This window comes from Odontesthes bonariensis, chromosome 17 (genome assembly GCF_027942865.1).
Source record: "Odontesthes bonariensis isolate fOdoBon6 chromosome 17, fOdoBon6.hap1, whole genome shotgun sequence".
NCBI classification, from domain to species: Eukaryota; Metazoa; Chordata; class Actinopteri; order Atheriniformes; family Atherinopsidae; genus Odontesthes; species Odontesthes bonariensis.
In genome coordinates, this window is record NC_134522.1 from 14240198 (window position 1) to 14261082 (window position 20885).

General features: G+C 39.9%; 1 protein-coding gene across 1 annotated transcript in view; it reads right to left on the reverse strand.

Moving 5' to 3' along the window:
- Positions 1–18575: 18575 nt before the first annotated feature.
- The window catches only part of LOC142366558 (protein phosphatase 1A), a 42551-nt gene continuing 40241 nt past the window's right edge, over positions 18576–20885 (reverse strand). Inside the window, exon 7 of the mRNA XM_075448473.1 lies at positions 18576–19325. Within this exon, the coding sequence (XP_075304588.1) occupies positions 19129–19325 (197 nt within the window). The 3' untranslated portion in view covers positions 18576–19128. The remainder of the gene's footprint in view (positions 19326–20885) is intronic.

Consider the following 20885-nt stretch of genomic DNA (forward strand, 5'->3'; position numbering starts at 1 on the left):
CACATATGTAGAATTCAGCAGAGGTCAGCAAAGAGCAGAGGTCCTGGAGAACTAGTACAAGTCCAAAACAGCATGTGCCCTTCACTCTTGGCTCATTGTGTGGCTGTAATACTCACAAATTAACAAACAGGTGATCAAAAAGCCACCAAAAGGACTCCTCATACCTGTTAATCTACTGACAAGATGTCCAAAGGAGTACACACAGTGCAGGGATTAAACAGGCTCTGTGCCACATGACAGGCAGAAGCTATCAGTCACCTTCAGGATGCGCAAGAGACTAAAATCAATCCCACATGGAAACTCTTGCAGTGCTTTTAATCAAGCTTGAATCCTTTGCTTCCGAATCAGCAAGGAACAAAGTCTGTGTTCATACATCTATCTGCTGTGTCAACCACATTGTTTTTATCTCATCAGCCGTACAGCAAGTGCAAGTGGAAGGCGTGCTCCAGCCTATAGACCAGACGACAAAAGCTGGGGGTAACGTCAGCCTAAAGCAGGCCGGTGCCAGTAACAACAGCTGCTGATGGCAAACAGAGTGCGAGTCATCAAAAGGGTATTTTGTTTGTCAGAGGCATAAGTGGCAGTGGCTCTAAATCAACAGCAGGAAGGGCCCTGACGTGTGCAAATAAACATGGAGAGTAGCCCGCATGAGTCTGTGCCGTCTGCCTCAGCTGGGTCGATGTTTTCTCTGGCATCAGAGTGTGCGAACATCTCGTATGAGAGCAAAATCCAAAGCTGGGGGAATTTTTGGTTGAATTGCCTCTCTGCATGGTCTGGTGCCTGCAGGTAGCTTTACTGCACACGGGAGCCGTGTGTGAGACTGTCCCAGGTATCCATAACCACAGGCTGCATGAGGAGTGTGTGTCAGAGGAAGGGGAGACGGTGGGGAGAGGGGTGGGGTGGGGGTTAGGCGGGTGATGAGGGACAAAAGGATCTTTTCAGGTCTGCCTCAGAAGGGTGGAGGTGGTGGGGCAGAGGGTGGGGGAACTGAGAGATTTTCTTACCAATGATGCATGGATCTGACAATGTTCCTGCCTGGCCAAACCCAGAGGAAGATACAGGCGGTGTGTGTGTGTGTGTGTGTGTGTGTGTGTGTGCATACTTATATGTACCAAAATGTTTCATGGAAAATAAAACCGTATCTATATGGTTATATGAATGAAGAGATTACACTTCTCCGTCTAAAGAAAATGTTAATGACACTGATGTGGGGGCTGAAAGCCAAAGACAGCTTCCACTCTCAAGAGCAGGAAGCCATTCAGGAAGCTTCTATGTGACAGAGCTGAAAGAAATATTTATCTCTTTCGTCTAGTCCTCTGAGTGATGCATGACCCAGGGTTCAGACATGAGGAGGAGGAGGAGGAGGAGACTCTGCAGACAATCCGTTAACTATTAGGGTGTTAAATAGCATGTTATGTGTCAAATAAAGGCCAGCGTCATATACATTACGCGATGAAGGAGGGAAATGTTGTAATGTGTAAAAAAGAGAAAAAACACAAGACAAGATAAGACCTGCGTGAACTGTCCATGAAGGACTCGTATAGAAGAAATGTGGCCAGGAGGCACAGGCTCACATGACAAACCTTCCCTGTGACAAAGCCCAGCTCTGGTTGCTGAGAATCAGATATCTGTATTTTTGGAGCATGGAGAGTAAGGTGATATTAGCATTAGTATCACGTGTTTGATCAGACGAGTGACTTCAGCCTGGGATGTTTTTGGAAAACCTCTGTGAGGACTTGTCATTTTGAGCAATGGGAAGAGGGTTTTACAGAACAAACAGAAATATGATTCATATTTGACTGCGTCACATTTTCTTACAATGAACAAACATAACTGACGAAGAAGTGATTTCGAAAGTATTGAGATTTCAAACTGTCTCAAAATAAAAATGGTCAAATTCAAGAAAATGAGTTTCTGCTCTCGTTTTTAAGTCTTTAAACATCAAGGTTGTTGTTGTTATTTATTTTCAACGAATCCAATTACTGAGAAACAAATATTTTCTATTAGCTGGGCTCTTATGGATGTCTGACGGCCTTTTCTGCAGGAAGTCCAGGAACAAACCGACTGGATCCAGGTGTTAATCAGAAATATTTACAGTACCGTGCAAAAGTCTTGGGCATCCCCTCACTTTTACATATTTTGCTCCCAATAAGGTAGAGTTTCTTGTGATCTTTTAGAGTGGACTTGAGCAATAGTTTCTGAAGGTCTTTCAAGCTTTTAACAAAATTAATCACATAATTTGTTTCAATTTCTTTTAGATTTATCTACAAAAAACACCTTAGACAACAGTCTGACAGACATGAATTAATATCTTTGCACAAACAAGGCGATTCCCAAAGAGCAATTAACCAAAACATTTTGCGTCCTGTGTCATTTTAACAGCATGTTCTTTAAAAAAAGAGTAAACTGGAAAAGTGGAGAATAAAAGAAGACGCTGCAACAAGGTCTCTACAGCAGATGAACAGAATCTAAAAGTGACAAGAAAAGATAACCCAGCAAAGACCTGACACAGGACCTGAGAGGTTCATCTGGACCTTCAGCTGATCCCTCTACTGATTACTCTTCAGAAATGGTCTCCATGGAAGGGTGGCTGTCAAGAAGCCATTCTTAAGGAAGGAAAACAGGGAGAAATGGCTGAGCTGTGTGAAACAACACATAGTGGACTGAAAATCAGTGGCAGCAGGTCTTATGGAGGGATGAATCCTCCCCAGAGCCCGGACCTCCACATTATTGAAGCAGTGTGGGATCATCTTTACAGAGAACGGAACAAAAGGCAGCCGACATCCAAAGAAGAGCTTTGGGATGTCCTTCAAGAAGCCTGGAGAACTACTCCTGAAGACTACTTAAATAAACAATAAGAAGGCTTGTCTAAGAGAGTTCAGGCTGAGTTGAAGAATAAAGATGCTCAGACCGAATATAGAATTTCAACCTTGATAAAAATTGTACGAAACGTTTTTGTCTTGTATATTTAATTTCCATTTATGTTTGCATGTTTCCTAGCAATGAAGAAAATGGAGGTGGCTGAAGACTTTTGAGCAGCGCTGTATAAAGAGACACAATCTTTTTTTTAATAGCTGAGACTTCTCATTTTTGTTTAACAAAAAAATAAAAAAGACGATTGAATTAATAATTCGTGGTGAATTTTAACCACAAATTAATACAAATGTTGATCAGTGCTGGTGCGAGCAGCTGGGTGGCAGGATGTGTGGATGTGTGTGTGAGTTGAATCAAAATAAATTGCATTACCCAACTTTCATCCTAATGAAGGAAAGCGTCAGCCAGTGAAAGCAGCTGGTGAGTTGTCTTCCCCTAAATATAAATTTATAAAGTGCATTTGAAGTACCCATGCTTTTCATCAACACCATAAACTGGATTAGAAAGTTTTTAAAAATCCTGCCACCCCCCTTGTTCAGTGTCCTCCATTAACAGAGGATCATCACCTGTGGAACAACGTCTCCACAGCAGAGCACACACATCGTCACACTTCCTTGTTTGATTAGATTGTTTGAAAGTCCAGCAGACAATTTTCAAAATATTTAGATATAGATATCTAATTTGTGTGCATGGATCGCCTACAGGAGAATGTTGATTATCCACCAGTACAGATTCACAAATCAATTTGTTTCTCTGCCGCCCGAAGCCGAGCTCTGTGGTGCTCAGTTATTATGATCCCTCCAGAAAAATGTTCATACCTTTCTTAACAAAAAGAGAAAGCTATTGTGGTGTCAATTTTGCCCCCTCTGGCCGTTTGTGAGGGGGAGAACGTCTGGTATAGACCGAATATAAGTAACTATTTTGTAATGGCTAAGTTAAAACAAAGGCTATAGCAAACATTTTTCTTTACTGAGACTCAGAAAAACATGTTCCAAGTTGCATCAAGACCGCATTTTTCCCCTTCATTAAATCACAGTATAATCACGTGTCAGGGGCTACATGTGTCTCTACATGTTTATACACACAACTAAAATCATAACTCGGTCAGTTTGAGACCAGTTTTAACCTTATTTGATTCTCTAACATCGTCTTTAAGTTAAACAGTCAGGTCGTAAGTATGCTCCCTTTTTCTAAGTGCTCATTAGGTGGCTGCTATCCTGTTATTTCATTCATGAATTCTAGAATAAAGACTTAATAAAAGACACATAATTATAACTAATTCTGAGTGAAAATATTAAGTAAGTTTCTGGGTGAGTTCATAGCACTCTGGACTTTCATACATTGACCGATAAACAGACCTGGCAGATCTGTAAGAACAAAACCACGACATTATTAGTTACCTCAGTTAAAGAATGTTGTTTCTCTGTATGATGTATGTTTGCCCATTTCATTTTGTTCTGCAGCCGACTGAAAGAGCAGAAAACAGAAAAAGAGACATCTGGTCTTCTTTTTTTTTTATGCACCAAAATAAGAAATAGAATTTCCCTGGTGATATTAAAAGCCAGAATGACAAAGTGTTCATAAGAACAGAGTTACGTTATAAAAAAAAAAGGTGTCATCAGAAGAAATCAACTCTGAGATCAGAGCTCGCTCGGACAGACAGGGACAGTCAGGGGTAAGTCTGTTGATCTTTTAATAGTGTTACAAAATATGGAGCTCTTTCACATTTAGAATGGTTAAAATGTAAAATATATCCGCTATGTATATATATATATACATATATATAAAGTATATATTATATATATCAGTTCTGATTCTGGAGAACAGCTCATGTTGCTCTAAGAGAAAACTGTTCATATTTGTTAAGAGAGGTGAAAGAGTCAAGAAGATAGTCTGAGACTTCAAATTACAGCATGGCGACGGGAGCCCACTAAACGGTGAAAAAACTATTGAAGCAACAGTATCCCCCCCTCGATATTTGCTCTTGACATTTTTTCTGTTCATTGTCCCCACCATCATAGAAATTTAAAATAACCTTGTGAACCGAAGTGAAACAACAGGTGTAAGTACCAAGTTAATCCTTCCTATGAATGTCAGCTAATGGATTTAAATTTACCTTTTATCAATATAAAAAGAACATAAACATGATCAAATAAAACGTGAATGCACATCTCATCAACAGAGAAATTAAATTGATTTTAGTTGATATGCTAGTTCACAGCAAAAGTTATCGCGGGGCCCTTTAGATGGAGAGAAACCCAACAGTTTTCCCCCATAAGGACCGCCCAACGCCCCAGGGTCCCAGCACAGACATCCCAAGAAAATGGTTCACAAAACAGATGTGGAAGACACAATGAACAGACAAGTGAAAAGAAAAAAGCTAAAGATATGTACGTAAGAAACTCACTTTCCATTTATGCGAGTCCAAAAAATATCCCATGAGGCAGTAGTCTCCTTTTATTCTATGCTTCCTTTTATTCAGCAAGCATCTCACAAGATGCAGTCTCAACCACTGGATTTGGTCTTTTTTTGTCTGGGGATTCAGCCACACTTGAGTGTCTAAATTAAATCCAGCTGTGATCAACCCAACAACAATAACAGAAAATGTACCTTTTGATGCATTGGTGGGTCTGTCCCCTAACAGACAAACAACAGGACCCACATCAGCGACTGACCTCCACGTCTTTAACCGAAAATAGTTCCACTAAGTTACATTCCCATAAACAATGCAGGAAAGTTTCCTCTTCTGTTTTACACTTCCAACATAAACTCCCCGTGAATTTACATCAGATTCATTCTGTAGTCTTGTTGGGTTGCGTTAATATGAGTAAACAATCTTGTATTGTCTGCACTTTGCTGTTTCTACATACCCAGAACGTTCATCTTTTCCCTTTGAGGTCTTCCCTTCAAAACAACTGAATATAACTGTGTGGGACTGTCACTCTAAGACTGTGAAGCTGTTTGACATTTGATTTTCTGTGGTCTCACTGAATCTTGAATTCTTAACATTCAAATGACTAATTCAATTCTCAGAAGGCAGATCTCTTATTGCCTGTATATTTCTGAGCATTGAGTTACATCTTATACATTTTGTGAAGCCTTGCTGAAAAAACCTCTCCTTTAGATTATAAAGTGAGCGTAGCTGTTGCTCACTCTTTGTCACATCCTGCTGCGTTTTCTATCAACTTCCAATGTTTTTGCCTATTTAGTCACTTCAAATAATGAAGCAAAGAAGTTTTGGGTCTTTCAGAGAAGTCCTCCTTTTCCTTGATTGTGCACGGTTTGCATGAATTAATCCAGGAACCTGTCTGACTGTAACATCATCATTGGTCAACGAAATTAAAATCAGTTTTACTTACAGGGCAGGTTTAATCCACTACTTAACATTCACTAATTAACTGTAAAAAAAATTCATGTTTTACATTGCTATGTTAAATTAAATGTACTTAGAAGTATGAACAATATATTGGATTTTTGCTGACATAGGATGTCTGGATGGTATCCAACAGTTTTTTTGACGACTGACACTTTTCAGCACTGATAAATGTACACATGTTTCTTTCCAGCTGATTGAAAAGAACACAAAGTCATTCCTGTGGCCACAATCACATGTTATAATGTTTACTATTCTGATGGTCCACTGGCAGATGGAGACATAAAATACAATGCTTTGCAAATGTACAAATTCTCTGAGCAAAATAAAAGAATATGGCCTGTTTTGATTTACATGAACTTTAAACAAGACATTGCCGATATCTGATACGTCAATATTTCATTTTAAAGCCTTTAATCAACGACATATCAATCTCATTTTGTGATCCAATGTATGAAGCCTTCTCAAACTCTTCATCAGTGTTTTTTTTATAACATAAGATAACTTGTAAACTTATGGAAAATGACACATAAATGTATTGCATAAATGTAAAAATGTCTTCTTACCTCTAAAAAATAAAAACAACTTAAAAGATGACTCTGCAAATCTTTTAACATTTTTCTGTTATTCCAAAATAAGACCAAACATATTGGCACATTTATATCAAGAATAAATGCTTTGTGTGTTCAAATCCACAGACGGTTTAACCCTCTGTGCCACGGGTTGTCATTGTTGTCCGAATCAACAACAAAAAGAAGAGTACGTTCAACTTAAACAAGTCACCTTAACATCGGTCACTGTACCCAGAAATCATCAATTGATCTTTAACAAAGCAATAACTTGGTTTAGTTTCATATTAATCATTTCATTAATTAATTGGTTACTCTACAATCTACTATCACTACTACTTGTTTTTCAGCCTGTTTGTCCAGCCGAGAAAGATCAAAACGCACATCTCTGCTTCTTGCTCACAGGGTTTTTTCGGGGTGTGGCTGGAGTGGCAGACACAACAAGAGGAAGCGGTATGGGATATGGGATAATGTAATCTACCTCATACTCCCAAGAGGCCTCACCTAACCTATCCTGGGGCTCACAAATAACTCAAATAACCAGCCCCCCCCCACCAACATGATCCACATCCCCGCTGTGCCCGACCACAGCTACCCTTCACTAGGACCCTGCAGCTACATGCAGTTTGCACTGTGTTTGTTTGCCGACGTTGGAGTGACAGCAGCCTGAATCTGAGCTGCCATCTTGCTCCCCTTACCCTTCATCTTCATACTGCAGAGTGGGATAAAGTATCCCTCTTGGTTCCACACAGAAAAAAAAAGAAGAAAAACATTCAGGAAATGAAAGTTGTAACACGATCCTCTGTGTGCCAAACGTCTCCCTGAGCAGGGACAAAAGGCCCAGAGAAAAGCTGCTGGGCCTATTTTAGCCTGCAGATGACAGAAGACGGGGGGGGGGGGGTTGGTGCAGGGAATCACAAATGGATGAAGATGGAAAGGAGAATAGCTACAACATAAGATCAAGATGAGTAAAGAGTTAGAGGACGTACGGTGTATGAAGATGGAAGGAGGAAGTGGAGCTGAGGGTGCTGCAGTGATAAACTCCTCCGTAGAAACTGCAGTGCTCCTGCAGCCTGCTGTGCACAGAGCCCCACATCCCGCAGATATGCATGCACCAAGCAAAATAAACTTCCCATTCCGGCCCTGCTGTATGTTTTCTAGTGAGCTTCTCCTGAGGGAAAGCTTTTTACGACTCCTCATTCAGTGCTTATGGCCCAGGCAAGTAAAATAAAGACAACAAAGTGGGGGGAAAAAACTAGGAGAGATTTAGTTGCCCAGACATCTATCAAAGAGGCTGCGGAGCAGAAAACATGCAGGAAGGAGAATAAACTCTTTAGAATATTTGGTCAAAGCACTTTCCCCGTTCTAACCAGTGGTGTGCCAGAGCTGCTGGCAGGGGCATCCTGGTAGCAGAGGGGGGGGCGAAATGTTCTGCTGGTCCTCTCACTGCTGACTGGTGCATTTACAGCATGGTGTCAGTGAATGGTGGTAATTACCAGGCTCTCTCTGAGTTACAGCTACACCAACGTGCCACCCGCTCTGGTATGCCAGCTAAGCTCTGTTATTAGGCTCAGAGCTGCCACCGGACAGTAGGCACTACTTCAGCAGACCCAGAGTCAGTCTATCTAATCTGCCTACATAATGACTGATTGTTTTACTACTAAGAAAGTACAGGCTGACACAGTAAATTAGTAGGATCTTTGTTATATAATGGACACGTGTTTATGATATGTGACAACTATAATTATGCACAGAAGAGTTATCATCACGCTGTATTCAGTTAAGTTTGAAAGATTTCAGTGTCACTTACCCATCAAAGAAGAATCCCTCTCATCATCCCTCTGCTCATGTCTCCAGTCAGACTGCTGGAGAGGACACAAAGCAGTTAGTCCAATAATTCTCGGAGATCATCTTTGAAGCCAGTTCCGAAGACTTAAAAGCTACATTACACACTTCAGAAGACACGTAAACAAAATTCCAAAGTTATTTTTTTTTCTATTTGCTCTGCGTAACTGTTAAATGACACTCATCATTCTCAAACATTCTGAGTGAAATCACCCAGATTTCAGATGTACAAACACAAAGCAATCCAGAAATATTTTACAATGAATAAAAGAAAAAACAATGGAAATCATAGAAGTTGTTAATTCATTCATAGAGCTTCACAATGAAATCCTTCCTTAACTTTGTGTTGTGTTTATAAACGTATTTCCACAACAGAAGGGATGTTCTCGAGTAAATAGTTTAAATCTGATATTAAATTAAAAATATGAGAAAAAGCAACATATTAAATGATGTGAATGTTGTCTCGAATATTCACTTTTTTATGCTTGTATAACATCTCACATAGAGATGAAACAAAAGGGGCAACATTCACTCATTCATTCATTTTCCATACCCTATTCATCATCGCAGAGGGGCTGGAGCCTACGTATCCCAGCTGCCACTGGGTGGGGTGCAGGGTTCACCCTGTGCAGGTCAACTGGGGCAATTAAAGACCTAAAGGCAATAAAAAAAATCCTCATGGAATATCTCACAACTAATTTGGTTGATAGTCAACAGGTCAGTAACATGATTGGAGAAAAAAATGTCTTTCAGAGGTAAATATTGGGAAGGGTTCACCATTCTGTGAAATACAGTGCGGTTAAAAAGCTTAACAAGTTTTCCAAATCTAACATTTTTTTAAATTAGGGTCTTTCATCATCTATGGTATATGATATCATTGCAAGATTCAGAGATCCCAGAGAATTCTCCAGAGGGACAACACTGAAAACCAATACAAACTGGCTGTGACCTTCAGCTTCTGAATCCAGAAATACAAACTGATACTCTAACATGTAATGTACAAATTAATACTCTCATGCAAACCAAAAGTAATTTATAAACAGGAAAAGCTGCTGCATTCTCTCTGCCCAAGCTCATCAAGATTAAATGAGACTTAGGTGAAGTGGAAAACTCTTCCGTGAGCTGGCTGAATCTTTAAATTCCTTTTTTCAATAGACCACGGATGCAAAATCCTTCATTTGAGAAGAAGGGAAATCCAACTTGCTGTCAGCACAGTTCCAAAACCAGCATCTGTGATGGTGTGGAGAGAAATGAATGCATGTGGGGTGGGCAACATGCACATCTGTGAAGGCACAGTTGGTGCTGAACAGGGTTTGTGGCAACATATACTTACTTTTTTGTGATGTCTTTTTCAGGAAAGCATGGCTCTGTGGTGTCCGAGTCCAGGTGTTAAACTGTTATCACCCACTGAAAATATTTGGTGTTTTATGCCAAAAAACAATTCGGGGCCTCCTTTTCAACCAAGAATATGAAACAAATCTTAAGAAATTGGACTCTTCGGTTCCCAAATGCTTGCAGAGTTTTGATAATTGAATAAGTCATGCAGCACACTAATAAAGATACTCCGACTCCCTTTTAAAAAAAATTAAGGTCCTATTAGAAACATATCTTAAAATATTTTCGTTTACATTTCATGTTGTAATAGCTTTATTAAAATGTAGTGATTCATTCATCCTGGAAAGAATAGAAGAGAGCTGGTAATTGGGCAGGTGTTTTAGTTTGGCTGCAATAAGATGGGGAAAACAGCGAAATGCGTTGTGAATGCAGACTTTTCCCTGTGTCTCAGTGTGCTCCAGCCTCACATTCAGCTACGTGCTCAGGACGATCTCTGGTTCACTTTGAAAGACATGGTCCTGAGGACAGATATAAGAAGACGCTATACGCCAGCAGGTTTATAACTACGTGAGCCAAGAACATGACTGAGAAAGGCTCAAGGTGCTGAACTTAAACTTGGCGACAGCTGCAGAAACTGGAGACCAGATAGTTTAAATATAGACCCTTAAAATCCCAACTGGTGCCCTTACTCTGCCTCAACACTTTCTTACACATGTACATTCACACCCTCCTCTCAGTCATGTTGTACTCTCATTTACACTTGGAACAAAACTTTTGAATCTGTAGTTAGCCTGTTTGTACACACAAGGAGTTTGTTGTAAAAAGTCAAATCATCCTGCAACTTATTTCCACTGTTAGTGTTAACCTTGATGAGGCTTAATTATTCTGTCAGAAATGGAGCCAAACTAGAGGAGATATACAAAGTTAAAGGGGGGAGAAAATGCTAACACCCTGTAAACAATTGTAGCCTTTACTATGCTATTTTGCCTGAAACTATAGTGGAATTGTTTTCTTTTGCGTTTCTTTAAATTAAAGGAGCCTTTTAAGAGTTTTCGCTTACAGGCTTTTTATTGTCTATGGTTTATCGTGTACTTAAGCAGAGAAACAGGACAGATGTCTCCAGAGCCGGTGGCTGCTGTGCATTAGTTCGCTCATATTTGCTGTGGTTCTTGTCCACCATCTTGTGGCCATGAGGTAATAGTACAAAGGAAGAAGTGTTTCGGTGCTAATCTTTTCCTTTTGTCTTTCTTTTGCTTTTTGTAAAATTAAGATAATCTCTGTTGAGTGAGATCCTGAGAGATGATGTTACGCGTTACCTAAGCAGTTAGTGTCAGAGGAAGATCAATGCAAGTTGTCCAAAGGAATTCTGAAGAATAACATCAGTGGGGTGAAATATAGACCAAATACATGTGAAAATAATTGTCCATAAACATAAAAATCTAATTCAAAACATACACCAGACAAATTACAGGAAGACTAAACACAAAGATTCAGCTGAAATAATCACTAGTGGATTTAAAGTAACCCTTTTTCGACCAAAATTATTCCGACTCATTACTGTGTTTATTTCAGAGTTTATCATCATCTTCTCACCTGGGAGAGGAAAAGGGTTATCAAATGTTTGAAACTGCCTTTGTTTTTGTATTTTTACGGCTCAACCTATACAAACATCTGAAGTGTCACACATGACGTCACAGTCCGACAACTCATGCTTGAAAACTGTGAAAAAAAATGTTAAAATGCTCTTTCTTTGGTCGCTGTCTCCATCTAGTGGTCAAAGCCAATACTTCTCCAAATGACAAAAAAAAAAATAATGATAATAATTTCTCTCTTGGAAGTCTGAAGCTGAATTTTATCCAGTAATCAAATCGAAATAGATTTAAAACAAATATGCACCAGTGGTGGAAACTCCACTTTATATGAAATTCATGTGGCTGTTTCGAATATGCACATTATGATGCTTTTCTACTCTAATGAACTTGAGTGACAGCAGGAGCCTGTTGGTGCAGCACCTTACATCCTCTCATGATGTAAAAATCTTCACCAAAAATGGATCCCATCTGGAATGCATGTGGTATTATTTATGGAATTACTGGTGGGATCCAACTTTTGGAGCAAGTTGGAGCAAGTAATTTTTGGCAGTAACATGGCATCTCCTGGCATGTATTTCATGCTTTATTTCATAAACTGAGTGCATTAATGTGAAGTTAGTTACTTGTTTCTACTTCTGTGAATATATGAGTACAGCATGTTGTTCTGTTTCTGGCTCATTATTTTGTCTTAAATTCACTGCATTTCAAAATAAATGTGGCAACGCAATTAAATCTTTTTTTTTTTTTCCCGTTAATGAATTCATTAATATCCTTATAGAGCACTTAACCTAACGATCTGCCAGGCTAACCTAACGTGTAATTAACCCCGAACCAAAAGTAAAGGAACAACTGAACTTTTTTCACAGTAATCAGTGCTTTACTTCTGACCCACCAGCCTTTGTAAAGAAAAACACGCTACAGCCCACTTTCATCTTATGGATGGCCTCACACTCTCCGCAAAGTAAAAGCGATGTGTAGAGTTACTGATCGACTTGATCGAAGCACGACTCGGAGACTGAACAGATTGTGTTTCAAGCGGAAATAAATGGAGCCAATCAATGATGAGGCTTTGCTCCTTGCTGCCACTGCTAATCTGGAACCTACGTGTGGTCATTTCGAGCTCATTGAAGATGGTGCAGTTATGAAGCTACTGCATGATGAGTCGTGAGGCTTTCTGAGTTGTCAGCATGTTTTCAGGCCTCGGACACTCTGGCTGTGTCAAACAGAGAGCGCAAAAGAATCACTGAGAGGCAATGATTCCAGATTAGGCTGTTTTATGTGATAAAGATGAGTGAAAAGGCCATTTTATCTAACAGCTAAACATTCTGGCCTTGTAAAACACACCTTTGAAAGATAAAAGAAAAGTTCAGATAAGAAAAGAGGAAGAATTTGTGGAATGACCTTGTCGATGGCATTTCTAAAACAAATACAAGCACAGATCTGAATAATCAAAACAGTCTGTTATTGGCTGATTGGCAGGAAACATGGTCCCACAAGAGATTTGAAATGATTGAAAGGATGATAAAACTTATGTAAGGAGGTAACTCAACTTAGAATGTGTCAAAACATGTTGGGTGTAAGTGAATTAGTAAACTCTGTCTACAATTTGGATCAAGTATAAAGTGGTAGATTATAAAAGTGACACATACAAGGAAGACGTGAAAACGTCAGGATAGAAAGCTCAAAGCAATATGAATGAAAGCAGAAAGTGTACAACAAGCGAAATCTGCAACAAAAACAGGAGTTAAAGTTTGTGGCTAAACTTTGAGAAAGAAAATGCTGAAGGAAGTTGGTTTTCCACACAGAAATAGCTGAAGAAAACAAGGTTCCAGGGAGCTAAAGAGAAGCAAACATGGACTGTGGATGATTGGATGAGAGTGATATTTAGGGATAAATCGTAAATCTGCTTTGCACAAGGAAATGATGCTGGAACTTTACAAAGTTCAAACATACAAAGATGACTGCCTGGGGGAGAAAAAAAAGCACATTTCCACAGTCACTGATGACATGGTGTTAGTGTGAGATAAAGGAGATTGCAGTCCTTACACATCTACAGTAAACACTGAAAGTTTGGACATTTGCTGCATCAATCAAAATGAGTAGCCTATATGAGACAATGAGGTCATCTGCATCCTATCACAGAGCAAAGAGTCTTCAAGTCAACTCAGTGGCATCAACACAAAACAGATCTTAATCTGAATAAAATTGAAAATCAATGGTGAAAACAAAATAAAATAGAATAATAAACGGTCCTTGACAACCTGTAAAGCTACTCTGTCAAATAATACGCAAGAAAGTTGAAACCTGATCAATGAAAAACAATTTTTCACTGAGCAGTAGTTTTTTTTTTTATTATTATTACAGAAATCCTAAAAGAATCCGAGTGGTTATAAAAACCAGAGGACATGAAACAAAGTAGTAACTGTGATTTGTTTCTTTTTTACTTTTTCCCTTTTGTTGGGTTTATGATCCCATAATTATTTTCTTCAACTTTAAATGAATTTTTTTTTTTTACTGTAATACAGCCCGTCAAGTCTGTTTTTACAAAGCCACGATATTCTGTTGTTTAATAAGATGCCTTTAATGAATATTTGTGATTTTCTTGTGAAATAAACCAGCTGATAAAGCATCATCCAGCTTTTGTTTAGTTGCGTTTGTTGTTTTCATCAGGTGCTCTGTCCATGGTGCTGAAAGCCTCCTGCAGCTTCACCGATACAAAGACTCAACAGATCCTCTGTGAAATCAGGATATAATGACTCTGATTTCTTCACAACACACCAGACTTTTCTTAAACTTAAACTAAAGAAACTAAATCAATGCTATATGACATCAGCCTCCAGCTGTACATTCTCATCATATCCCTGATATCCCTCGGAGCTGTTTTGGAAACTCTGGGGATCTTTGCAAAGCAGTTTTGCAGATTCAAAAGGGCTTGACAGTCACAAATAAAACAACTTTTTAAGGATTGGTTTTGTTAGAACTTACTTCAAGAGTATCTAAATTAGCAATCGAGGTAGCCTGAGTTATATCAAAATTAAATGGCTTCATATTATTGCCAAATGTCGTGTGTGAAAAAGGTCACTTAAAACGAGATTATTGGTAAATGGTTGAAAGAAAACATATGTCATGTAATGCACTTGTTTTAGTTGTTGTTCTCTCTGCAGGACAACAAGCAGTATTTCCTAAAAGTTCGACTATGTATTGATCAAAATCAAAGAATGTGCTGCTCTTCAGGTTTCACCCAATCCAAGCGAGAACAGATTTTTTTTAAAACGAAATAAGCACCAAATTTAATATCAAACTTCGTCTAACGTCAATTGTCAGTGTGGTTTCTTCAGGAGTGAATGTTTAAAATAAAGCCTCATCAGCGACACCCTCACTCTGTAGATCCAAGTAGGAGATCCCCACCACCAGGGGGCGTCACCGGCACGCGGTTTCTGCATTCAGCTCCTCATGATGGCGATTGTTCAGCGAAGCCTTCAGAACGTGAGCATCCACACACTGCGAAAAACACTGTGTCTCATTGTTTGAGGAGAAAACCTCTTACATGGGAAGAAAAACATCTTACAAGGCATGAACAAATCCACTGAAATTGCTATATTTCCAAGACTAGAGAACACAGAGGGCAGGAAGAGCATTTTTTTTTGTTGATAAATTATCATTTGATATAAATTTAAGGCCTTTTGCACAATGAACTGACAGGAAAACGCCCGCTTTTGTCATACGAATAAACGATTTTGAGGGCATTTTTTTTTTTTTTTTACAAAGGATCTCACAGTGAAATGTGGTCTAACCCAAACAACAAGCAATCTTAGTGATAAAGAGAGCGCGAGGTACAAAAGCCCCAATGAATAAAGTCAGGACACTTTTCGAAAAGTGGCAAATTGTGGCAAATTTCCAATAATGATGAACAGTAAATATTCTTGTTTTTTTTTCTCATATTCTTATTTTCATTCTTATTCTGAGTGCAGAAGTACCAGTGCGAAGTGGACTCAAAGGACAAAAGCATCACTACACTGCAGAAAAGCTACTTTCCATCAATATTATTTGGTCATGATATGTGTGAGAATTGCTAATTTTTCATATGATAATGTTAGATCAAATCCTAATACCGCTGTCGTGTAATTTGACCTATGTCATTGTGATTATTGATTGTTGGTTACGTGTCCAGTCTGATGCTATAAAACTCATGTTCACAACAATGCTGTTTTTTGTTGAGGTTAGAGGTGACTGCTTTACACCGACAGACTGTTGTTGTTGTTGTTTTTGTCGCATACATTTGTCTCTTTATTGCATTGCAGTACTACGAGCTGCATGATCCTAATCCACAAACATATGAAATGGTAATTCCCACTAAATGTGCCAATAAAAGCCGACATTTGTGATCTCGCGTCAGACTCGTCAAGTGTAGGCCTGTCTAAAGCGGCCACTGTTTCAGAACCTGCAAAGACTAAACTAACCATAAGCGTACAATGACTGATAAACAGCATCTAATATGTGGAGAAGTGGACCTCAAAGTTTCTCAAAATTATATAGAATTTGAGTTTAAAAAAAGATCCATTTAGAATTCATCACTAGACTATCAGAGAGTATTAGGATAATCCTAACCCTAAACACTCTCTTCTCCATTAATGAACTGGACGGCGTTTAAGAAAAAGACTATCATTACAAATGATCAGCAAAAACCCGGATTACATAAACCGCCAACGCTGAGGCAGGTCCAGAACCAGCAGGTCTCAGGTCAATCCCAAACTGTCACCAAACGTCTGTCATGCAGCCACACTGAGCACAGGTGAATCTCATATCCAACACTCCACCCGCATGTAGCCTATCTCTCTCTACAATCTGCACTGGATACAGAAGATGCGCCAAGTCCAGAGGATAACCTGGATCTTTTTTTTCTTTCACTACGGGACGCTGATTTGGGTTATTGCCAACAGGTACAGCAGCTTTAGTGGAGAGGCTGCATTCACTTTATGACCTTTTAAATTGTTTAAATGCCTTTAAATCTTGTGTGAAAGATAAAGCTCGGAGCCAAGAAGAGGCTAGATTTTCTTAAAGTGTTAGTTTCTTGATCTAAAGTCTAACATTTGCAATAATAAAAAAAAAAGATCATGTTCCATTATTAATATTAATATCCTTACATCCACGTGTAGGTTTGTTACTTAGAATTGCAATAAACACGCTCTCATAGGGGGAATGCATCATAAACAGTAACAGGCTTGATAGTGACTCAAATTCAGGAATGGAGTTCTACAGGCAGATTGCTGCGACGCGCTGTCATAAAAACAATATTCAGAGTGTCTACATACTGAATGAAGGATTCAGTCACAGCAGAGACGTATCCAAGGCCACAGCCGGCCCATCGTCATATATCACAACCAAAAGCCTCCACAGCACGGACCTTAACTCGTCAGAAATACTTTAACGCCTCAGCAACGTTGTTCTTGTCAAACGAATAGATTTCCAGATAAAATGTCGAGGTAAAAGATCCCTCATTCCACTGCATTCAGGCCACAGCAGCCAACAAAACTGCATGTTTGATTATTAATACAATTACTGAAACTCAGCGTCTCTGTGCGTATCAGCAGGCTGCTACAAGTCAGAAAACTGCCGATTAAATCCATTAACAGGCCAAGCCATGAGTTCACTCTGTAAAAGAGCTGGCGCGCGCGCAAACACACACACACACACACACACACGCTGGAGAAGTTGTGATTTCCGTGCTCCAGACTCCTCACAGGAGTCTTTTCTTTGGAGAGGGACCCGCGGTCGCTTCCCTTCACAAAACAGCGGCAGGGCCCCTTTTGTCCGGGCTGGACCCCAGACCCATCATTAGCGCTGATTACCGCTGACCAGTTTGACAACCTTATTGACTGCGAGAAAGACTTTTTTCATCTAGTCCCCCGGTCGTCCTTACTCTCAATAGAAACGGAAATATTTATCTTTTTTGTCCCAGTAGTTTGAAAGAGGAGCAGCGAGAAAAAAAAAATACAAATAAAGCCCCCAAAAAGCTCATTTATTTCCCCTCACTTGTTTCCTCTCTTCATCTACAGATTTTGGCTTCTGGTTTGTTCAGACTGAAAGGCTTTTGTCTGTTTTCATAAGTTACTGTAGCCTCATTAATTGCAAATTGGGGGGAAACCAGGTGGTTGCCACATCAGTTGGAAGAGCTGGAATTCAAATTCTGATTTAGGTCGCTTTTGCCATTTCATCCTTTTTTTCTTTTTTTTTTTTCTTTTCGCAGGTTGTATGTTGCAATTCTTTTCAACCTTGAGTCTCAGATTTGAATTTCTGGGGCCGCACGGACAGAAACCCGGGCGTCGCCGGAAGGAAAATACCTATTGCAACGGATCTCAAATTATTAAAAGTGCAATCAATTTTTTTTTTAAATGACGCAAACATGAATCAAAACGGAAAAGCGCGTGCGTGCGTGTTTATGATGATTAAAAAAAATCACGTCCGCCTGATTCAGACGTTCTTTGGGACAAAAAGGGCATGTTTTAAGAAGGCTGTTTCTGTTCGTCCTCCTGCATGTGCATGTGTAAGCCCAGGTCCGCAATCTGCTGTGTTTTGATCTCTATGATCTCTCCCGCGGATCATCCGGGTTAGTGAGCCGGCCTCTCTGTGACCTCTCGCTGTCACCCTGCATTACAGGACGCAGAGCATGTTGGCCAATTAGACCTCGCTCTAAAACGTGTCAGTGATTGCACCGTGGCATTAGAATTCCGAAAATACTTCCGTGAATGAAAATAGCCAGGAGGATTCTTCATAACCACCATGGTAATATTCATATTTAACAACTCATCTTATATACATATAGGCCTATATATATATATATATATAAAAATATGTATATATATATATAGCCTATATATATAGGCCTATATAAGTAGGCCTATGTGTATTCCCCACACACGAATAAAAAACTAAAAAAAGAGAGACTAAACTTTAAACGTTCTTGATCAACAATTATTTTATTAAGTTATCTTTACTTTTTCCTTTACTGAAACACAATTTCACTAAAGCGCGCATGCTCAACAGGTTCACCTGTGGACAAGGTAAGTATTAAAAACACCAAGCAAAATTCGAAGAGACAGTATAGAGCAGATCGTTTTAAATAAGCAAATAAACATTATTTATAAAACTTTAAAGTAAAAATATCACAGTTCTTTTCAACATGAAATACCCACAGATAACGGCAGGTTAGGCGGCTTGGATGCCCTCATCCCTTTTTCTTTTCTTTCTTTTTTTTAATTTTCTTCTTTTTTTGACGTTTCATCTCGAGGCGTTATTAGTCCGTGAAATGTTTTTTGTCCGTTTTTCAGTCATTCACAGGTGGGTAAAACGCAAACAAAAAAAAATGAATAGGCCTAAAAGGATAAGGACCGGCAGTCCGCTGCACATCACGGATCTCCTCATGTTTTGGCAGCCGTCAAAATATCAGTTGTGTGTGTGTGCGTGTATGTGTGTGTGTTTCTTTTAACTCAACGCAGGCACTATTACTTGTTTTATTAGATTGTCTTTCACTGTATCCCCTTTAAACCGTCAGCACCCTTGGATCTGCCCCGTCAGATGTCACATTCACTGTCGCTGGAGGTGATGGAGATGGCCGAGGCGGCTGCTTTGCTGGACAGACTGGCCTCCGGACTAGATGAGTTCCCCAGGCGGTCCACGGTGCCATCCTCGTCCGCCAGGGAGCGAACCGAGCCGCCGGACAGGACCTGCTGCTGTAACCTGGGCCGAGGACAGAGAAACGGGTCAAAGTCTGCTGTGATGAGCGTTTATCATTTCCACTTGTCATCAGAATGAATGATATTTCATATCTGAATGTTTGAAAATTAACTTAAATAAGCAGGAGGGGGAAAAAAGTATTATCTAATCTCATAAATTGTTGTTTTTTCCACTTTCATTAAACACTTAAAATCCGTCTGAAATAAAGTAAAAACTGACATTACATGCAGTCAGCTTAGTTGCAAATATATGTCATTTCAAAAGATACACAATACACAAAGATAAAGGCTATTATCAAATAATTATAACTGTCATTTTTGCAATAAATGTGGAGCGTATATGATTTAGCTTTACTAAAAACAAAAGCAGTATCATCTCCACCAAATCTAACCTACTCTGAACTTCAACTGCACTTGAAGCAATTTAATGTTAGATGTGTCGTCTCATTATTATTGTTGTTATCGTGGAGCTGCTGATCTATTTAGCTGGAAACAACGGTACATTAAACAAATAGATGCAGTTCAAATGTGTTTCTATAGTATTGGTATTGGCGCTCTCAAACAACTGAAAATAAGCCACTCATCCAGAGTCCCAATAATCCAAAATGACACCGCAGAACAACATGGTATTTTGTGGTTGGCGTTTCAAACCCTTCACACTAATGTCCCTCTGAACCAAAGGGGCAGAATTTATAACAATGCTGTCAATATTACAAGGTGGACATGAATGTAATAACATGAGAATTTGTACCAGAGTTGAGTGGCTCAAACCAGGCCTGCTTTGCTATATAAGTGTACGCCTGACAATTGTTGGACTAAAGCTGATGAATAATGTTTTTATTTTCTAATATGACTGGATAATACAAGCCAAGAAACCATCCATGGAGCTCACCTGTTCTTCGCAGCTGCCGCTCTGTCTCTTTGTCTGCGATTTTTGAACCAGTTTCCCACTTGTGTGGGTGTAAGTCCAGTAGCCTGTGCAAGCTCCCTCTTTTTACTGGGATTTGGGTAAGGATCCTGCAAATACCATTCTCTTAGCAAGTGCCGGGTTCTCTCTTTGAAGCAGTGGGTTTTCTGCTCTCCATCCCATATGGTTCTGGGCAGGGGAAACTTCTTCCGCACCCTGTATTTGTCCACCGGTCCCAGCGGGCGGCCCCGCAGCTTCTCAGCCTCCTGGTAGTGCGCTTCGAGCCACAGCGCCTGCAGCTTCGTGTGCGACTCTTTGGTGAACTTGTGGTTCTCCAGGATGTGGTAGAGTTCACGGAAATTGCCGGTGTGGAAGGCGACGACAGCCCGGGCCCTCAGCACCGACTCGTTCTTGTTGAGGACCTCGCAGGCCGCTGGCGCGACGGGCAGCGACCAGAGGAAGCGGCCCAGGCGCTCGACGTCCCCGCTCTCTTCCAGGGTCTCGCAGACCCCGGCGACCTGCTGGGGGCTGAAATTCAAGATGGGCAGCTGAAACATGGAGGCTTCTCCTGTGTTACCCTCTCCCCCTCCTTTCTCCTCTCTCTCTCTCTCTCCTCCGCCTCGAGTCCTCCGCTTCTTCTATCCGTGAGCCCAGGCA